This window comes from Colias croceus, chromosome 11, assembly GCF_905220415.1.
Source record: "Colias croceus chromosome 11, ilColCroc2.1".
Taxonomy (NCBI): Eukaryota; Metazoa; Arthropoda; class Insecta; order Lepidoptera; family Pieridae; genus Colias; species Colias croceus.
Genome location: NC_059547.1, coordinates 568,358 through 589,639, shown reverse-complemented (window position 1 = coordinate 589,639; position 21,282 = coordinate 568,358). Strand labels below are relative to the sequence as shown.

Genomic DNA, 21,282 nt, shown 5'->3' with positions numbered 1-21,282 from the left:
ATGTACGTGCGGTTATGACATTGTAGGTTAGAAGTGTTTTTATAAATGTGATATGTGTATGCCGTCATTAAGAGTAACACGTAATTAGGAAATAAGTTTAGAAATACAGTATATTTTTAACTGGATGTTAATTAATATTAAATAAAACCAATGTTGTATAAAACCCAAACAAAATGACTTTTTATGACGATTCATCCTGGATATCTCTGGAGAAGTAGATAGGTATATGATGTATTTTTTATATTTTACTTTTTAATGACACGATAATACAGCTTGACAAAGTATATAGCACAATTTATTATTTCTATATACCTAAGACTAGACTTCGATATTCAGAAATGCAGTTGTCTCGATTTCCTTATACCTAATAAAATATTCTTGGAAAAACTCATAATATAATGTTATCTAGGAAAAATAGTTGTGATTTTAAGTGGTGCTTAAAATAAAATTATAGGAACATAATATTATATATTTGCAATGTATGTGTTCATTACTCATAAATGTTCAGTATTTTTACAATTAATAAACTTAAGGATGTTTTTGATTGTGATGTCGATGTGAGTTTCACACGAAAAATTATTTCTGCGTAAATTAAGATTACAATTGAAATGAGGAAGTTTTTGTGTGTGTGTAAACGAATAATAAACGAGATTTTTAATTATGTATATTCTGTTTTATTTCGTCGAAGAATGGGAAATCACAGAAGTTCAATGCTCTATAGATTAAATAAGCGATTAGAGTTAATTTAGCCATAATTATGTAACGACAACGTTTGAGGACATCGCTGCATGGTCGCCATTACGACGTCAAGAAAACACATGAATAGAGGTTAAATAGCGTGAGAGATTTAACTTTTAGCTAAGCACGTACTCATTTAACAATAAAGTGGTAAATTGTTATTTATAAAATTACTAAACCGATTTAAAATAACGAATAATTTCACCCTGAACAACATAAGTAATATAGTTTTGATTTAAATATAAAAAAAAACTTGCTCTACATGTAGTTTCTATTGTTTTTGAGAGAATTAATTAAAAAATTTAGAGCTAGCGCGCAAGAGCAACTTTGTCTCCGCAACTATTTTGTGATTTGTCTCTCCTGTAGCGACGCAACTCCCCATAGAGTTGATGGGTGAGACAAATTAGTTGCGGAGACAAAAGTTGCTCTTGCACGCTAGCTCTTATGATATCCAGTATTTCCAGTAATTTTGCTGTAAGAAGTAAAAAAAATATAACTATTTATTTATATGCATACTACGACCGAAAAAAGTGGGCGTAGAACAATTTACATCAGTAGCTATACAGAACATATGCGATACTTTTCCAATAAATTCAATTGACTTGTGTTTACTTTTATATGTTAAGTAACCACCCACGGTAAACTTCAGAGAATATTTCGCAATAATTAGAGCAACGCTAAAACATTCCTCGCTAACCAAATGGTCCGTCAGCGAATCAATGGCTGAAACTCATTTAAACTTTAAAGCAAACTCTTTGTTGGTTCAAGAACACAACTACGTCACGAATAAGTAATGGTTGTAGATTTTTCATTGAATTAGTTTACGGTGTGAATGTTTTGATTATCCAAGAGGTTTACAGATTCCGGTAATATACGTATAATACTAGCTGCTCCGCGCGGTTTCACCCCCGTGACTCCACTCCTGTTGGCCGTAGCGTGATGATATATAGCCTTATATATATAAGGCTATATATCATCCTATACCTTCCTCGATAAATGGGCTATTTAACACTGAAAGAATTTTTCATATCGGACCAGTAGTTCCCGAGATTAGCGCGTTCAAATAAACAAACAAAAAACTCTTCAGCTTTATAATATTAGCACAGTATTACCATGGTATTACCATAATATTAGTATAGATTACGAGGACACTATCGCTGTTCCTTAGAAAATACCTAAATGATCGAATCAATAAACACACACTTATTATTTTATAGTTTTAATAAGGTAAGTAATGGTTGCTGCAGTAGCTCTTACCCCAAAATGCAATTCAAATAAATTCTCAGTCTATTTCATTTATTGATATTATATTGGGGAAAAAAGTGAGTGATCAGTCTCCATTGCCCTGTCCAGGCCCTGTCAGTAGTTTAAGTTCTTCACCGGGAATCGAACCTAGAACCAATGTTAACCTACATAGGGGAAACTTGCCTAATTCGTACCACTTAAGGAGAACCTCAAAAATTTTGGAAATGAACAATGATACACAGTTATTTATATTAAGTAATTATAATTTCACTAATGTTCTATTAGTATTTCAACAAAAAATAACATATATCTTTTAAACTTCTGAGAAATAAACAATTTTCAAAAACTTAAAAAAGTACGATTTCAGACCATTCATCTTAAATCGTACTAGTATATTCTTAAATCGTACTTTGAGATCCTATCATTGGTTTACAGTCTTAAAAATCACAATCTTAATAATCTTCTCCTCTTTTTCTTAATTTTAATGTACCTAGATTAATTCTTATTAATACAGCGGATGGTCTTTGCCAAATCCTGACAGTCATCGCAGTAATAACATTTTGTTTTTTTAGTTGTCCCTGCACATAGCTCATGTAGGTAATTGTGAAGTATGGGTAGGTACCCATACTTCACAATTACCGCATTTAATCATGTTTTCTTTAACGTCTTCTTGACATATTTTGCAATACCAACTGTCATTTTCATCTTGTTCTTGTTTCTTTTTCTTGTTTCCTTTTTGAGGTGTTTTCGTTCGTTCGTACAGGTACGTTTTAAGAAGTTGCTGCGAGTACGAAATAGGCACAAGTATCAAAAGAATTTCAAATTTGCCGCAAAAAAAACTGTCAACGAACAAGCCGGCTTTACTATGTGAAATATATTCACAAATATACGCATAAATATAAAATAAACAGTTAAACAACTTATGAACGGTATACTTGGAAGACAGTTCTTGTGAAGTGTGCGAAAAAATTACTCAAAAAGTAAGAAAAAACTTACTTGATAAATATTTTAGTCGGGAGCAACGTAACAGGTATTTATTTGTCACATGGCAATATGGCCGACTATTATTGACATTTTATGCCACCAGAGGCGCTGGTAACTATTACCCAAGCCGAGATATAGACGAGGTACGATTTAAGCGCAGGTACGAATTATGCAAGTTTAACCACTACTGTACTGTACTGTGGTCTACCATAAGTACCTGAAGAAAAAAACATTTAAGTACTGTGTTAGTTAAGTAAGTTTCAGTAATGATGACTTCTAATATTTTAATATATATTATATAGGCGAAAGTTTGTAAGTATGGATGTATGGATGTATGGATGTTTGTTACTCTTTCACGTAAAAACTACTGAACCGATTACAATGAAATTTAGCACACTTATAGAGGGTAACTTGGATTAACACATAAGATAGTTTTTATCCCGGAAATCCCACGGGAACGGGAACTATGCGGGTTTTCCTTTGCAAATGCGGGCGAAGCCGCGGGCGGAAATCTAGTTAACAATAAATTTACGACCTCATTTTATTATATGTACAGAACGCTTTTTTTAGTAAAATTCAATATTGGTGCCACAGCTGCAGCTGTTGTAAACTTACATCATTTATTGTCCAATATAGTAAGTAGATAACTACCTATATACATACATACTTAAGTACTACTTATAATTATTATTGGTAGTAACAAGTAAACCATTTCTATGTACCATTCCAATTAATATTATATTCAATGTCGATACCTTCGTGTCCTATTATATGTCTCATAAAATCACATCAAAATGACGTCATATGTATAATAACTAAAATGAAATACACAGTAATTTGTAGTTAAGCCCATGAATCACAGTCATTGTTCACAATAAAATGCAAATAATAAAATGATACGACACATTTGACGTGTGTGACTGCGACTGATTCTCACGCCGGGGCCTTGTTCTTGGACGACTTAATTATTCTTATAAAATACTTAATAACAACTATTTGTTTATTGACCGCAAATAAAATTGTCGTATACGATCGTGTTACGTATACGATCGTTACCGTCATTTTGTATGCATTTAAACTAATTGTTATATATCTAGTATCAAGGTTTACTTATGTTTAATTCTTATAATGTGTGCAATATTTACTACATAAATAACATACAAACATAATTTTGAACGATTTAGCAGTAATTGGGTCAGATCTAGATATAATAAAAAGGTACCTTAATGTAACGTACCTACTAAAAACGACTGCGGGAGCTGTGACCGTCACCAGTCACCACCGTGTAATTGAATTAGGAAAAATAGAATTAAATGAAACGAAAAAAACCCCGGAAGTAACTAGGTATCAGCATTTGGGAGTATAGTTTATAGGTACACGAATAAATGATAGGTACACCACATACTTATTTGTAGATGTCGCAGTGATTGGAAACTACCAAAGTCCAGACCGATTTTCATGTAAATAAATTGTGTGCGTATTCGGTAGGTCTGAAAATCGGTTTACATCTATTTTTAGTGAGTCTACCATAATGTGAAAGATCGGAGGTATTTTATTACGTCAACATACTTTATAGAACTTGTATAGTAAATGCTGATGTTTTTCCATTGTCCACCTTAAATACCTTCATCGGATATTTTCCCTATCTCCAACAAAATCTTCCATTCAGCAAAGACAGATTCAACATACACAAGCCAGTGGTGAGATTGCCTTGATGAAAACAAAGGACATTTTTTACTACTGCGTGAGAATTGGCCAGCCTTCGCGCATCGCACTACAGCGCTTCCTTTTATAGGGTTGTATGTAAACGTATGTCTATTTGTGACGACCTTATTTAGTGTGAATAAATTTAAATTTCAGGCAATCTCTGTATGCGAACTAGACTAGATGTGGAGTTTGCTTGCTATTTCTATTAGCATACGAAGGCTTTTAAACTAAGGCCTTTAATATTATGAGACGACAATATTACGAGAACAATTTTTTTTTTGGATTACATAATCCAAAAAAATGTGTGATGTGTAGAATTTATAATGTCCTTACTAGTCTTTTACTGATACATATTATAAACAAGAAAGCGTACCTTTTTGTTTGTCTTTCTCTCATATTGTGTCAACAGAGAAATTTTATGGTATGATTTTTGCTAGGAGGCTGCTTTGAAATCGTGAGGAAAGAATTCATTTCTTTGAGAAGATACGTTATGATGTGTTTTTTAATAACTCAAAAATTCTCATGTAAGGCAAATAATTTCCCGTGGGCAAAATCTCAGACATCAGCTTATCCTTTATGTGTTATTGCATAGCTAGTGCATATCTTTACGTACCTAGTGATATTTTTGAAGCTGCATTGGAGTTAAACATTATACTTATTTTTACTAATTAATTTTTAAAAATTTAAGATAAGTATATTATAACATGAAGGTTGGCACAGTCATAAATCGGATGGGTGACACTTTTTTAAACCTGAGTAGCTTATTAGTCATTTGTATGAAATCTTTAGTGTCACTAGTCCGACTCGCACTTGACCAATTTTGTTTCCTTTTTCATATACATATACAGGGTGTCCCACTGCTGGTATACTAAGCTCAGAGGAGGTTATAGTTTTGCATACGCCGAGTAGGTACGTAAAAATATTTATAAAATTCCAGACGTATTTTTTTTTACAAATAGAATACGGTATATGCCGGCTGCGCGAAGCCAGAGAAGAAAACATGGATTTTCAGGAAAAATTTAGCAAAAATTTTTGACGTAATTTTGTCGTATAAATATTTTTTACGTGATCAGTGTAAGCAAAACTACAAGTCCCTTCGCGCTTAGTATACCAATAGTGGGACACCCTGTATTTTAAATTGCATATTATGATGAATGTAAATGTGTGTTTCAGTTTGTCTTTGTCCTTTGTTTATGTATAAAAATATAATGACGAGTATTAAATGTGTGAGGATAGTGATACGAGGATATAAGTAGTGCTTTTTTACTTTCCCAAAATACCATAATTAAAAAAAAGTAGCCGAAAAAAAGTATTTATTCAAGTAAGCGTAAATATAGGTGTGATAAGGTTTTATCATTTTTAGCCCTTTTTCAAATCGATATATCGACATTATTGAATTCAATACGTATTTAAAAACGTAAAGACATATCAATCCCACATAAGGATTACCTAATTTTAAATCCCGATGTACCGTAGATTTTATGTCTGTGAAGTTTAGTTACAGATTGGTCCTAACCACCACAAGCTTATATACCTACTAGCTTTCCGCCCGCGTTTTCAAAGAAAAACCCGCATAGTTCCCGTTCCCGAGGGATTTCCGGGATAAAACCTATCCTATCTCTCAAGTTGGATCGAACTGCACATGGTGTGTGAATTTTATTATAATCGGTTAAGTGGTTTAGGAGTCCATTGAGGACAAACATTGTGACACGAGATTCATATATATTAAGATATATAAGCTCAACCACGTCCCGTGTCAGCTTGTAAGTTTTACTCAGATCATATACATCTGTTTCACTGATCGAATTTATTTTTCGACTTTTTTTATATTAGTCCCCAACGGGAATCGAACCCGTTACACCCATTCAAACTCTACGTTTTGAGGAGTAACTTATTTTTAAGGGATAGGAAATAAAATGCAATATAAAACTGTATACCTTTATTGATATCTACAAAACATTTCGTATCATAATAATTACATCGTAAATTATTATATTTAATTAACAATAAACATGACTCCGACCTATTTGGTCTTTGGATTTTATCTAGACTATAAATAAGGCCTGGGTTACATGGACATGTTATATATTTATTTATTCGCATATTTTCGTAAATAGCACCTTTTATAGACGGAGGGCATGCATAAATATTTCATACAAAATATATTTGTTATGGAAATAACAATATTATACTATAATAATACGAATTCCATACATTATTACTTCTGGAAAGAAAGGAAGATTTAAAAGTTTAAGATAGAAAAAGAAAGAATTGATAAAAGAAATTGTGACATGTTTTTGGTTAAATATAAGATAAATTATCGAATATATTACATCGCTTAACTAAACTATATATATAATGACTAAAATGAAAATAGAAGTGAGCTACACAATCTGGAAAATCGCATCAAAAATCCTATTATCATTTTACTCTATAAGGACGGAATGTTGAGGTATCGTTGTGCGTTTGATTGCTCGTCCCTTCTTACTGGCTGTTCATATCTGTAAGCATAAAGAAATAAATTAGATATAATAAATAAGATTTGCTAATGTAATATTAAAAAATATTATTTAGGATTTATTATCATGTATTTACTACAATTTTAGGTCAAAATGTTTGTGGAAAGATTTTAATATTACAATTACATTAACAAATTGTATTAGGTGTTCCACAAGGAAGATCATAAGGACCAACGTTGTTTCTTATCTATGTTAATGAATGACTTGACGGGTAAATATTTTTACTTTTGAAGGAAAGAGAGAAAATGAATGGTACGTTTTATCGGTTATTTTAATAATGATATTTTTTTATACTTAATATGTTTAACTAAGGGCCGATTTTTCAATGCTTGGATAAAACTTATTCGTCGAATAATGTATAAAACAACCATTTTAAAAACGTATTCTAATTGCCCGTATTTGACAGTTTACGTGACATTTTCATATTATCGTGTAATACTTTATTGGACGGATAAGTTTTATCCAAGTATTGAAAAATCTGCCCTAAATAAAAGATTTCTGATATTCTTATTTGTGATTTAATCAGCTCGTTTTATTTATCTCGTGTTTAAGTTGTCGTCGAGTTTAAATTGTGTTATGTCAATGTTTTGGTACTAAATAAATTATTTTTATTTTTAAGCTATTGCATAGCTTCTATCGCGGGCCTTGAGCGCGGGGACCGAATCCAGAAATTCCGTAACGAAAAAACCTTACGCTCCCCACTCCGACGGGCGGAGGTGTGGCTTGAAGGTATAGCATGCAATAGCTTTACCGCGGCAGTCCCCGAGTGACACACGTCTTTTTATTTATTTATTTTAAGTATAAGAAAGATTCCGGAGCAGCATTCTGCTTACCATCATGTCGCTGCTCCCGCTGCAGCGCGATGTACTGGCGGATGAGACGCGCGATCTCGTGCGCCTGCTCCGCCTGCAGCCGCGTCACGCGCTGCTGCAGCAGCGAACCGCACTTGATGTCCAGGAACAGCGTGCCGTCTTCGGAGCGCACCTGGACGAGGAATTGTGTGCAATTAGTGTTAACGTTCGATCAGATAGCGTGTAACAAATTAAATTAGAAGAAATTGCAGTAGGCAGCAATAGATGATGGGAATGTAGATGACGATGTTGATGATAATGACGAAGTAGTAGAAAAACTTGAAGATCTGAAAATACTTCAGTTTCAGCCACGCCGTTTGGAAGCAGCACCAGCTCACCTTCCTAGTGGAGATGAGGTCGGCGTGCGGCCAGTGCGTGTCGGTGTCGTGCGAGTGCGGCAGCAGCATCAGCTCACCTTCCTAGTGGAGATGAGGTCGGCGTGCGGCCAGTGCGTGTCGGTGTCGTGCGAGTGCGGCAGCAGCATCAGCTCACCTTCCTAGTGGAGATGAGGTCGGCGTGCGGCCAGTGCGTGTCGGTGTCGTGCGAGTGCGGCAGCAGCATCAGCTCACCTTCCTAGTGGAGATGAGGTCGGCGTGCGGCCAGTGCGTGTCGGTGTCGTGCGAGTGCGGCAGCAGCAGGTGCACGCCGCGCCGGTTGAGCGCCAGCACGAGCTCGCGCCACTCGCCCGCGCCGCTCACACGCCGCACCGCGAAGAACGACGAGCCGAACAGCGGCCAGCGGGATAGCACCTGGAAATTACGACATTTAGCTTAAAATACATCTAAAAATTGTAAATCGATGTCAATAGTCAATATTACAAATAAATATAATATGAAAATACACAAACATGTATTTTCTGTTTTAAAACAAGAATAATTATTGATTTTGCCCAACCAATTAACAACGACTGTTATTAATAGGTTGGGCTCCAAACACGTACCTTGAGGGATGCCATACCCTAGAATTTAATTTTTAGCATAGAAACAATAGATATTGCTGCATGAAAGTGGAGTTAAAGTTACATGACTATATCCTTAATTGAATGCAAACAAATAAATTAACGTATAATAAATAACATTTCGTTTAATTGTATAATTAACTCTGTCAAACGCGTGAAGGAAGTTAATGCACTTTAATTTTTTCTTACACGCAGGTCTCATTAGCGATATTTTTACTAATTATCGTACAAATATTAATAACATATATATTTATAGCCATCTAAATTTTATGAGTTGCTGAAAATCAATGTTGTGTAAGGCCTACCTATCAGCTGAGTCCTCTTGCTGATTTTTGTATGTACATTTTGTAATTTTATTATTACTGATTATATGTGTTTTAGCGTGTTGTTTCATAATACATATAATAAATTTCTATCTTAAAAGGTGAAGGGTCTGTTCTTTTTGTCTTGGTTATACTGAAATTAGTTCTATAAACTAAGATCTCACCTGTAGCACTTTAGATTTAGCAGCTTGCGGGGACAAGGCCCTCGCCTGCGGCCACTCGGCAGCCACCCAGGAGGCCCACTTGTTGGGTCTGGGGTCCCGCAGCGCCAGCAGCGGCTTCGGCAGCAGGAACTTGAGGTCGCGCGGGTGCGGGGGCTCCGCTAGGGCTGCGGCTCGATGGAGTAGGGCTGCGACGGTAGCTGCGTCGCGGAGGACGTTGGCTGCGGGGGGACCGCCCCCGGGGAGAACTAGCAGCAGACCTTCTAGGTAGTCTGGCGCCACCTTAGATAAATTGGAAACGTGAAATGGTTTAAAATTGTATCGAAATATTAAATCATCTAGATGAAATGATTGCAATGATTGTGTTGTTAATTTCATAAAGATTACTTTTATATCTGTTGATAAAAAGGTAGAAAAAGTGATGGAAAATAAACAAATTTAAACATACAATTACATAATAAATAATGTACCCAGCCGCTAACATTCAATGGGGAGTGATGAGATCTATAAATGAGATGTATGGTGTTGATTATTACGAACTTGTTTATGATCATAATTATGATACTTACGAAGGTGTTGATACAATATTATTAAATGATTGTGATAATAACGATGAAGTTGTAGATGATCATGATGATACTAATGATATGATAGTTACTATTTTTGATTATACTAATGATATTAATGACACTATATAATTACCTGATTAAACAGCACTTCTGTGTACAACGGCGGGGCGTCCGGTCGTAGCGGGTGATGCCACACAGATCGGCAGAAGATGAGGTAGAAGGGATGATGTGCTCGCTGCAGCTCCGTGGTCACATCCAGCACGTACTCGTCTCCCGCTAGCGGCATGGTCAGAGCATCGCCTGATACGATGCAGTATAGCGAGAACTCGCCTCGCTCGCCCGCTGTGCGTACGCCGATCTGGGAACAATTACTAGATCATAACTCTAGAAAAGTGAAAACTACTTGTATTGAGAGTTGAGAGTGAGCTGATTAAAGAGGCAAAATAACTTAAACACCGATTAGAAATGTAGTATGTTAACCACTGACAGTGGATCTATATAAAAAGATAGGACAATATGTCTTCCCAATCCCATAAATTTAAATATTTGTAGTCAAATGTCAACAAGCTACGTTATTCATGGCAAATATCAGCCCGCAATTGAAATGTGAGTGTATAAGTGTCTGAGTTTGTAGTGAGTGCTCGTCTGTTTAAATGTCAATTTGTAACTGTGTAAGTTTTTATCAAGTGTATTTCAGCTTATGTTAGTAGCATATTAGTGGTGAGTATATGCCCCTGTGTTAATAGTGAGTGCATGTAATATTTATGTATTGCTAAGTTCATGGTTGCTTGTGTCACACAAGCAAGTGAAAGTGTTCATCTGCTTATGTAAGTTGTTATTGTATGACTGTATGTTTCAGTGTATACCTGTGTTATTTTAGATGTGTATGTATGTCACTTACCAGATCACAAAGCTCATCAACGATATCCTGTACTGTGGTGGCGCAACGTGTGTTAACAACGCGCTCAGCGCCACCTGGCAACCGATATAGTTGTCGACGAGCTGAACGACCTGCTGATACTGCTGTCACCTACAAATATTACACTTAATTAAAAAAAAAAACCTTAAAGGAATTAATTATAGATTATATAATACCGTTAACTGTACGTCATTTTGGTGTTATACTAATTTCTATTAAAGAAATTAAAGGAAAAGTATTGTCACATCGTAAACACCTGAAAAGGTGCTTCCTTAGTTAAATGCACCAAGAAAAGAGTAATGCAAATAATGTATGAAGGAATCTGGAATTCATAACTTGTTGTTTCGCCTTGCCGGGATGACCTGTCGTTCTTTATTTTGACTTAAAAAACTTCAATTTTTTATATTTTATTTAACACGTGCTGATTATTATCAGAGTCATAGTTGACTCACAGATCAACAGAGAACCCTTTTGGAGTCGGGAACTTGTTTATTATTAACATTTTTTCAACGTGAATTGTACAATATATCCACAATTAATCTTTTATAACTCACCTCCTCAATACTAGGCACGTTCTTCCGTCCCCCACACCGTATGGTCTTGCGGAAGTTAGCGAGACAGACGGCCGCAGTGCCCTGGCACGGCCGGCGCCGGTCTGCTGCTGCTGCTGACAGGTATTCTACTAGGAACGGCCTGGAATATAGATGGTCAATATAAAAAAAAAAATAAAAATCATTTATTGAACAAGGTTCCTTACATCATAAAATAGACCCCAGACTCCCAATATAGCTTTCGCTGTGTTTCAGTTCAATTAAATATTAATTTTGACATAGATATAAAATCTATAACGTTTTTATTTTTGCTTTTTAATTTGTTAAATTATCAGTAGATAGTAAAATAAATAAGTTATATTTAAAAAGTTGAAATCTCTATTGACTAAAGACATTTTGTATTCTTGCATTATTTAATTGGTGTTAATTAAAATATACTGCGATAAAAACTTTTTTATTTATAGCATTAACTATGGTTCCAATACACACCCTTGCACAACACCTATTAAATATAAACTCTTAAATTTATTTTTTTTACACATTAACGAATTATAATAACAATAACCACTGGTATTTTCAATAAACTACGATCTTTAAGACCATTATATAAATCTAGAACACCCAATAAGAAACTCTTTCTCTACTCTATTCAAAACCAACTGTATCAAACGCTTATCTATTTTTACCTGAGTGTATCAGAGCAAGTGAAGTACGCAGCGAGTATGGACATGAGTCTCCAGGCGCGTTGGCACGAGTCTGGTGTCTGCGATCTGTTTGAGGTCGTCTGCTTCATCAGCTGGCAGTATACCTCGTCGCGGAGTTCAGGTACCGAGTGGCAGTGCTGTGGAATATGAAGTCATTTATATATAGATTAGTAACAAGTTAGAATGAATTTTTGAAATAGGCAAAAAACGTTGTGATCTAAAATATATGTACCGATAATATAACTATATTTTCTATATGTGTTATTATGTTAAAGGTTTCTCGGTTGTCGAACTCAACTTAATGTTGTCAATTGAAAAAAATACACAATAGAGAAGTTAAAAACATAGAATATATTGTCTGAATTCGTTAAAATATAAGAAATATACTTCATAACAATGTCACTACATATTACTTCTAAACAATATCACTTACCATAAGCACAGTATACACGCATTTCACTTCAGTCAGGTCCTGATGCAGGGCCCTCTCAGGCGGCTGCAGGTCCCCACAATATGCCCGTATACAAGTAAAGCACTCCAACGCTGGTGGGGCGAGCGCTGCGGGGAGACGCAGTAGTGGAGCTCTGAGGGGTGTCGCCTGCCACTTGACCACGTCTGTTTGGGCTTTCCATGTCCATTCGTTGCGTTTCGCTTTGCTTTTGAGCGAGGAGTCCGCTTTTAGGACTTCTAATCTGTAAGTGTAGGCTTAGCTTTAGTGAGTTTTTCTGGATTATTCGAATTTTCATCGAGAGATCAAGATTCACGAGTCTATGATAAATTCGAAATTTCACTTAAAGATAAATCCGTAAAAATAAAGAAATGTAAGGTTTTTCTTAAAAATAACCCAGTGAAAATCTTAATCTATTGGTATGCTGGCTGCTGGAATAAAGTAAATCATAGACGGTGCAAAGACCACCAAATATACCTCTACATATTATATGTAATAGGTTTCTAAGTGAGTCAGTTAATTCAAGAGCTTTAAAAGTCGAGGCGAATGATTGAACAATATTTTACATATATAGCTGACAGTGTAATAGTAACCGTAAAATAGCAATGCTTTGGTGTAAATTCTAGTATGTAATTACTAATTAGTAGGATACTAATACCTAACGTAGCCGGGCCCTATAATATGGGTTTATCGCCTTACATACACAAAATATATCTTTATATGGACTTAAAAAAATAACATCTTTTTAACCGAATTTTGTGCTGTTACCATTATTCCTACAAAAATAATGTTCAGTCTTATAAAATAATAGCTTTCCTTATTACCCAATACATAATTTAAAATTGCATTTTAAAAGATTTTATTTATTTGATTCATTATATTAAATAAGTTGTTATAAAAACTCGATACACATGTTACAAGTGCAATTAACAGTATTACGCTGTTAAATTAGAAAGCACTGTTCTGCAGTATCATCCTCGTCTCGACCTCAAATCTTTTAATCAGTTTAGCTGAATAATCCAGTGATAACACTTTAGCATTACTTTATATAATATTTATAATTTATATAAATAATTCTTTGAATTTTACACTTTCTAATTTCATTATTTTCCTCATAAGACTTTGAAACTAGTAATAGTATACAATACTTTCATATTTCGTAACAACTGATTGCTTTAATTTTAATTACTTAGGTATATGTATATTAAAACATAATTATTATACAAATAACATAATATGTTCTCCTTATTAATTTCGGTGTAATTGACACATAAAAATACAGACAGGTTGATAAGCTTTCACCATTATACTTAATAAGAATAAAAGTATTTTTCTGTACTCAGATGATTTCTTTCTCTCTTTAGCATTAAATGCAAGTTAATATTTCCCTTTCACATCTTAAGCTTTTAAATTATTTATGAAATAAGTGTAATTGGAGACATTATCTATAATATAAAAATGAATCCCAAAATGTGTTGGTAAGCGCATAACTTGAGAACGGCTTAACCGATTTCGTTAATTCTTTTTCTATAATATTCCTTGAAGTTCGAGGATGGTTCTTATGTAGAGAAAACGTGAATATGTACCACGGGCGAAGCCGGGGCGGACCGCTAGTATAATATATAAATATAGACCTAATAAAATCCTCTATATTATAACTATATCCTAATAATTAAAAAATAAACAGTAGGTAACTGACTACCAGACTTACAGAAAAGAAACAGATAAAATTGTTAAAATGTCGTATTAATGTCGCAGGCAAATTGTATAACCTCGCCGTTTACAAATGCTCGGCATTTTGTAATATGCTGAGGATTTACTTTATCCAAAATTCTACAAAAAGACGACCGCGAGCCGATGTAGCCTCACTTCGTGGTTCGCCTTTTTCTGTGTAGTTTTAAAAACACGAACCTAACCTAACCCTTATCCAAACGAAAAATTTCTGATTACGAATTCTCGACATATTACACAAGTGATAACTGCGTTAAAAACAACCGACTTCAAACTTGCACTTGCAAAATTTACAAATACCTACAGACAAAAATGCTCATAAAATAAAAACTACTGGGCCTATCCGAATTAAATTTTTATGGGACCAATTCGACACCATCCCGCATCGAACAAAAAAAGAATCACGTAAATCGGTTCAGAAACCTCGGAGTAATCGGTGTACATACATAAAAAAAAAAAAAAAAAAATATACCGGCCGAATTGATAACCTCCTCCTTTTTTTTGAAGTCGGTTAAAAATGCCGAGCTTTTGTAAACGGCGAAATAATACAATTTGCCTGCGACATTAACACCGTAAAGAAAACTTTTACTACTATAGCATCTAGTTTTCACAAAAGCCCGCACCTAACCGACTTTAATAAACTAACCAAAATCAAATATGCAAATATCACCCATATATTTATTAGAATATATTACTGTCACAGAAACCATGAAAGCATGGCGTTATGCATAATAAATTATTACATAAATGTTAAGATATACAACGTTTTATTAAAAATATGAATAAATTGATAGAAAGTGAAACGTATGAAAATTAATACGCATATTTTTAGAAATCATACTCGTATGACAGTTTAACGACACAAATTACTGTGTATTTTCGTTGTTTACATAATATCTTTCTTTAATTGACAAATAATAACAAGAAACAGTAAAATTGATGCTTTGATAAGTGGCTCTACATTTGTAACTTTTCTATTTATATAATAACTAGATTTCCGCCCGCGGCTTCGCCTGCGTTTTCAAAGGAAAACCCGCATAGTTCCCGTTCCCGTGGGATTTCCGGGATAAAACTTATCATATGTGTTCATCCAAGTTACCCTCTATATGTGTGCTAAATTTCTTTGTAATCGGTTTAGTAGTATTTGCGTGAAAGAGTAACAAACACACATCCTCACAAACATTCGCATTTATTATATTAGTAGGATTATTAGAAATCGTTAAGTGTGGCATATGCTCATTTGTAAAATTCTATACAATTGTGTAAGTAGTTTATTTAATTTAATATGTATCTTTTGTATATTAGACAAAATAGTTTGAAATCATTCCGAAAATAGAGGTCAATAAACGACTTTACCATACTATGAAAAAAGTTTCATATGAAAAGAAAATGTAAATTATACGTTAGAAATGCCAGAAATAACGAGGAAAAGTAAAATTTTCTAACAGTTATCAGCATAAAACTTAAATCGCTTAACATTGCGTAAAGTTTAAGTATAGAGGCTGTAATACATCAATTTCTAACTTGATCTGTTGTTAACTTAACACTGAGGTTATCAAATTATAGTGGTTAGGTTACACTCAGCCACTGGCCTTTCAGTGTACACTAGGCCTATAATTTGTCAGCCTATGGTGTGCGCTATCCTATAATTTTATTGAAATCAGTCCATGATCTAACTTCAATCAATATAAACGCTGTTACATCGTGTTTTTTTACCCTATGTAGACCGTTTTGTAATGTAATTACATAATTTAAGATAAAATATGTACTTGCAATTTATGTTGTAAAGAATATCCCTATAGTATTTCCCTTTTAACCACTTTGCAAAAGCGCTTCTAAAAGAGCTTCTAGTTAACTGAATTCAATTAGTTCAGGATACATCGCCCATTTTTGCAAGTGACTACTATCAAGCTAATTTTCCGTTTGTATCTTTATTTTTATGTGACGCCCAATAATTTCGTGTACGAAAGTCTCGATTGTGGTAACAGAGATAACAAGGATAAAAAATTTTGATTTGATGGTTCTCAAATATTTATTACTAACTGAATTTTTTTTTTGTTCAATCTCATGATAATTACCTAGATTATTCGAAAAAATATTTGTCCTACAAAATCTATGGTTTGTTCAAAGAGTCCCCCTTTCCAAAGTGTATCGATAACCAGGTCATCATAAATGATTACTAACAAGCTGATTTTTTTGTTTTCACTTAGTTAATGTTTATTGTTTATATAATTCAACAGACATATTGTCCTACAAATTGCGTAATAAATATTTGAGAACCATCAAATCAAAAAATTTTATCCTTGTTATCTCTGTTAGCTACCACAATCGAGAGTTTCGTACACGAAATTATTCGGTGTGTCATCAAAATAAAGCTACAAACGGAAAATCAGCTTGATAGTAGTCACTTGCAAAAATGGTCGATGTATCCTGAACTAAATAACGAATTGCCTTCTCAAAAAAAAAAAAAACAAACTGATTAAAATAGAGCAGAAGACTGCAGTCGTAGAAATAAGTAACAATAACAATTACTCTTCGCAGATAATCTGGAATCGACAGACGACCTAAATTCACAATGCGAATCTGCCTCAAAAACTGCATGCATTACAATCACACTTAACGAAACATTTTTTTGTATTATCACAAAACAAAAGTACACAACCCACATATTTTGGTTCAAAAGGTTTGTTTGTTAACATTTCCTGCATTTACATTTCCAATTATTTTCCTCGTCTTTTTTGGGTTGCCTGGTAGAGATCGCTGTCAGCGATAAGGCCACCTTCTGTACATTAAAAATGTATCCTTTTTGGTGTACAATAAATAATTTTTCATTCATCCATTCATTCATTTCCCGAAACACAAAGAACAAATAAAACCTTAGCAATAGAAAGTATCCGCATTCCGGAATTCAGGAAATGCGTAATATAACAATAAACACGACGTTTATTTAGCGTAACCAATCCAATTTATGCGCTTTTTGCCTCGCTGACATCGCACGTTAAAATTATATAATAAATACCTTCTTAATAAATATTTGTAGGCATTAATAAATCAGGGACCTCTAGGAAAAAAGCCGGTCGAACTCCTAATAATAGGACACTGAATGATTTGATTTTTTTTTTTTAAGTTTTAACTTTTAGTGAAATAACTCTATAACTATTTGGAGTAACTAAAAAGTTACTCAAAATGAACTCTGCCTCTGGAAAAGTTATTAAATCTATTTACTTAATAATATTACTTCAAATAAGAACAGAGGAAAATGTATAAGTATAACTGGTAATTTTCTTAATAAATAATATTTTTCCTGAACTCATTATCGAAGTTGCATTGATGTAATGCCTCTACATACATATAAGTCTATGTATGTGTGTGGGTCACTTATAATTAATCAAGAGCTATTGACGGATTGAGATTTGAGGACCACCACTATCTAGCTTCTAGATTAGTTAGGTTCTATTAGACTAACTTATAAACTATATAAATATTTAAGAAAATTAATTATTGGTTCTGCTTAATCACTATCAGCTACAACTAGTTTTGATTAGTTCTAAAATCTAGCTCTACTATCCTGATATGATTTAGTTACCAACGAACAAAAAAAACACAAAAACACTTTTGGTAAGTGGAAAATGTAACAAAAGTTATATGTACCTACTTCGATAATAAAAAAAAAAATTGATGCGAAACACCATCGGTATATTCTAAATTTTTTTCTGGTTGTCAGAATTTATGTTTATTTTATTAGAACAGTGTACAATAACAGCTGAGCTTTACAACGCGAAGTGTCGAAGTATGGTCGAAGTACTAGAAACCGTATTAGCATAACGTTTGAAAGCGAGAGAAATTGTTCTTGACTCAGCGGTAATGAATTAAGACCGTTTTAGGGCGACGGCTTATGATTTACGATCGGAAAGTGAAGGAGTGTGATGAATAGTATTACAGTTTCATATAAGATATTGTTTCATTATTGACTAAGATACATAATAATGTTCTTGCATTATTGTCGGACTTTGGATTGGAGGAATTTGATTGTTGCCGTCATGTATATTAATTCATACGTTAAATAATTTCAATTTAGCAGTAAAAGCCTGTGTATTAAGCTGATCAATGGTAATATTATATTCGAATTCAAAAACAACAAACGTCTACAGTTTTTTTGTATGTTTGCGTGAGCATTTGGCGCTTGTTTTATTTCTTAAACGAAGACTTCTCACTTCACTCTACTATATCTATAGGTACTAAATGTCAGATTCTTACAGTAGGGAATTAACTTCCTCATCATCCCCATCAGGGTCTGCATCGCAAGATAAACTGTCTCCTGACATTTCAGCCACATCCATTTGTTCCTGTTTTATCGACATTGTTCACTTCACTAGCGTCTGAATTATTGATATGGGACAACACTATACAGTATACACTGCTATAAATGCATTTGTTGATTTTAATGTACGTTCTTACGTGTAACTCACTATTCACTGCAATTTATTTTTAAAAGTTTTAATTAACTACGTGGTTAAAGAAATTCTACAAAAATAAAATAAGAGATTATTGTTTCTTATTCTGAAATGTTTTGGCGGGATTAACGAAAAAGTATTTTTTGATATGGCAACGTCTGAAACGTACTTAATCTTAGTTAATAATAAACTCAATCATAAACAGAACGAAAGGGAATTGATATAAATAATATATTTCGACATTCCTCCGTCATTACAAGGTTAGTTAATTATAACTAGTATCAAATCAAGCCTTAATCCTTTGAAACTAGATTGCGTAACCACTCATTAGACCGAATTAAACCGTAAACAAACAAACATAGAGACGCTTATTGTTTACACACAAAATCACAATTTAAGCGACTGGCACATAGCCTTGTGAACTTTCAACTGTTACAGATAATCTATGACCGCAATACCGTTACTCCACAGATTAAATAACAAGCGATTATCGATTTTCGAATCGGTATCGGACGTAAACCGTCGCGTCCGACCGATGACCGGTAACTGAACGCGCTGGTCGTGGACAGCGAAAGTAAAGCGTAATCAATTATATATTTACATTTAATTTGTTTCGATCTTTGTTTATACATGAAACAACAATTATTTGGCGGTTTAGGGATGCGAAAAGACTTAAAAAACTATTAGTTAATGCTATACAAGACACTGGTACAGATATCTCAATTTGACATAAAATAGAAGATTTTAATTAATGTGTTACGAAAGTCCATCATTATAATCAGAAAATAAAAGTTTTTGAAGTGATGCTTCACTCTTTTTAATTAATTATAATCATAGACGCATAAAATAGGCGTCTTTAATTAAAATAAGACACCATCTAATTTTAGACAATATCCATAATATGATATGTGAATTCAGATTTTTTGGAAAAGTTAATAGACTTAGTTAGTAAAATTCTCATAAGTTGAAAGAAACTTATACCATCCATCCAACGAAAAGTTCTGTCTATTAAGTTACGCTTTCAACGCAAATATACTGGAATTAGAATAGGAGAAGATCCAGGGCTAAACATAGACTATCTTTTATTCAAAATTAATCCCTAAAGGGTTAATAAACTGGGTTTAAGTTTTACCCGTAGTTTTACAGACTTGGCACAACTGGATACCAATACTTTCAAAGTAACGTAAATTACATAAAAGTTCTATCGATAACTTACTAAATAAAACCAAAAAGATGTTACGTGACCTGCACTAAGTTTTTTACGTGACCGTTACTGAAACTAAAATTTTCTTTTAATCTTGTATTTGTTTTATACAGTTTCTACTGTTTTTGTTTTGTTTTATTTTTGTAACAGTTTCCGAAGTAATTTACATATTGTATGTTTGTTACTCGAATTAACGTGTTGATAATATTTTGGTTCGAATTTAATATTCTCATGTCAATTCAGAGTTACTTAATAGGTTTTCCTGACACATTAAACAGAGAAAAACTCTTCCTTATTCATAATTATATGATTATAACATCTCCTAGGTAGGTAGGTAACTATAAATGCAGGGTCATCAGTCTAAAAGGCATGGATGCCGCGATTAGCAAAAAGTACCGACAAAATGTGAAACAAGATTTTAATAAGTATATTTTTTTAATAATCGTTATTATGCCCATGTAAAGCCCATGTAATGAATTTAAAATTTAAAAGTATAGTTTTAAAAAATTCGTTGGCAGCCCTGAACCTATTCTTAACAACTGTAATTATGTACTAGGAAGTAATTTCACATGGCGATATTCAATGTTCTTGCCCGCTTATTGGAAGATGGGTAATTACATCATGAATATGGATGTTAAGTTATTTACGCACGCATTTTTTTAAACTTTCATTACATTCTTTATTTATAAATTACAACATTGTAAGTTATCGTTTTTGCCATTTTATGTTGTTAATTACATTAACATAAAAATACGAATAAGAATGTGTAGTAAGTTGTAGCTGTACTAAGTGATGAACTTCCAAAACTTTTGGAAAGACATCAGTCCATAAATTGGAGTCCATAAACTCAGACAAAAACAACACCTGATTTTCAAACTTTATACTCTACCCACTTTCCGAAAGCCACAGAAGTTTACATAAAAACGCTCACACATCCTTCGCCTCGACGCAAAAAAGTAAAAAAAGAAAAGAAACTGTCACTTTGACAGCGTCGGATACTTGCATTCGATGCAGTAAGCGCGCCAACGCGACGCACGGCATGGCTGCACGTCAACTGTCAACGCGTGACGCGCGAACGGGGACCATCTCACTACTAAGTAGGTACTAACTAACTGCTAACTAGGGCTCAGTTTTTCCCAAGAGTTACGGATCATTGTCTTCCGGCCTTGGCCGCTGTTACCGAATCGTATTATGTAAAAAGTGGAACAATTATGTT

General features: G+C 33.8%; 1 protein-coding gene across 1 annotated transcript in view; it reads right to left on the bottom strand.

Annotated features, from left to right (window-relative positions):
* Nucleotides 1-6,598: 6,598 nt before the first annotated feature.
* LOC123695519 (unconventional myosin-XV) overlaps nt 6,599-21,282 on the bottom strand; it is a 97,932-nt gene continuing 83,248 nt past the window's right edge. Inside the window, exons 25-33 of the mRNA XM_045641392.1 lie at nt 12,663-12,921; nt 12,212-12,366; nt 11,529-11,667; nt 10,957-11,085; nt 10,189-10,413; nt 9,490-9,768; nt 8,614-8,793; nt 8,027-8,177; nt 6,599-7,175 (exon numbers count right to left, since the gene is read on the bottom strand). Of these exons, the coding sequence (XP_045497348.1) occupies nt 7,159-7,175; nt 8,027-8,177; nt 8,614-8,793; nt 9,490-9,768; nt 10,189-10,413; nt 10,957-11,085; nt 11,529-11,667; nt 12,212-12,366; nt 12,663-12,921 (1,534 nt within the window). The 3' untranslated portion in view covers nt 6,599-7,158. The remainder of the gene's footprint in view (nt 7,176-8,026; nt 8,178-8,613; nt 8,794-9,489; nt 9,769-10,188; nt 10,414-10,956; nt 11,086-11,528; nt 11,668-12,211; nt 12,367-12,662; nt 12,922-21,282) is intronic.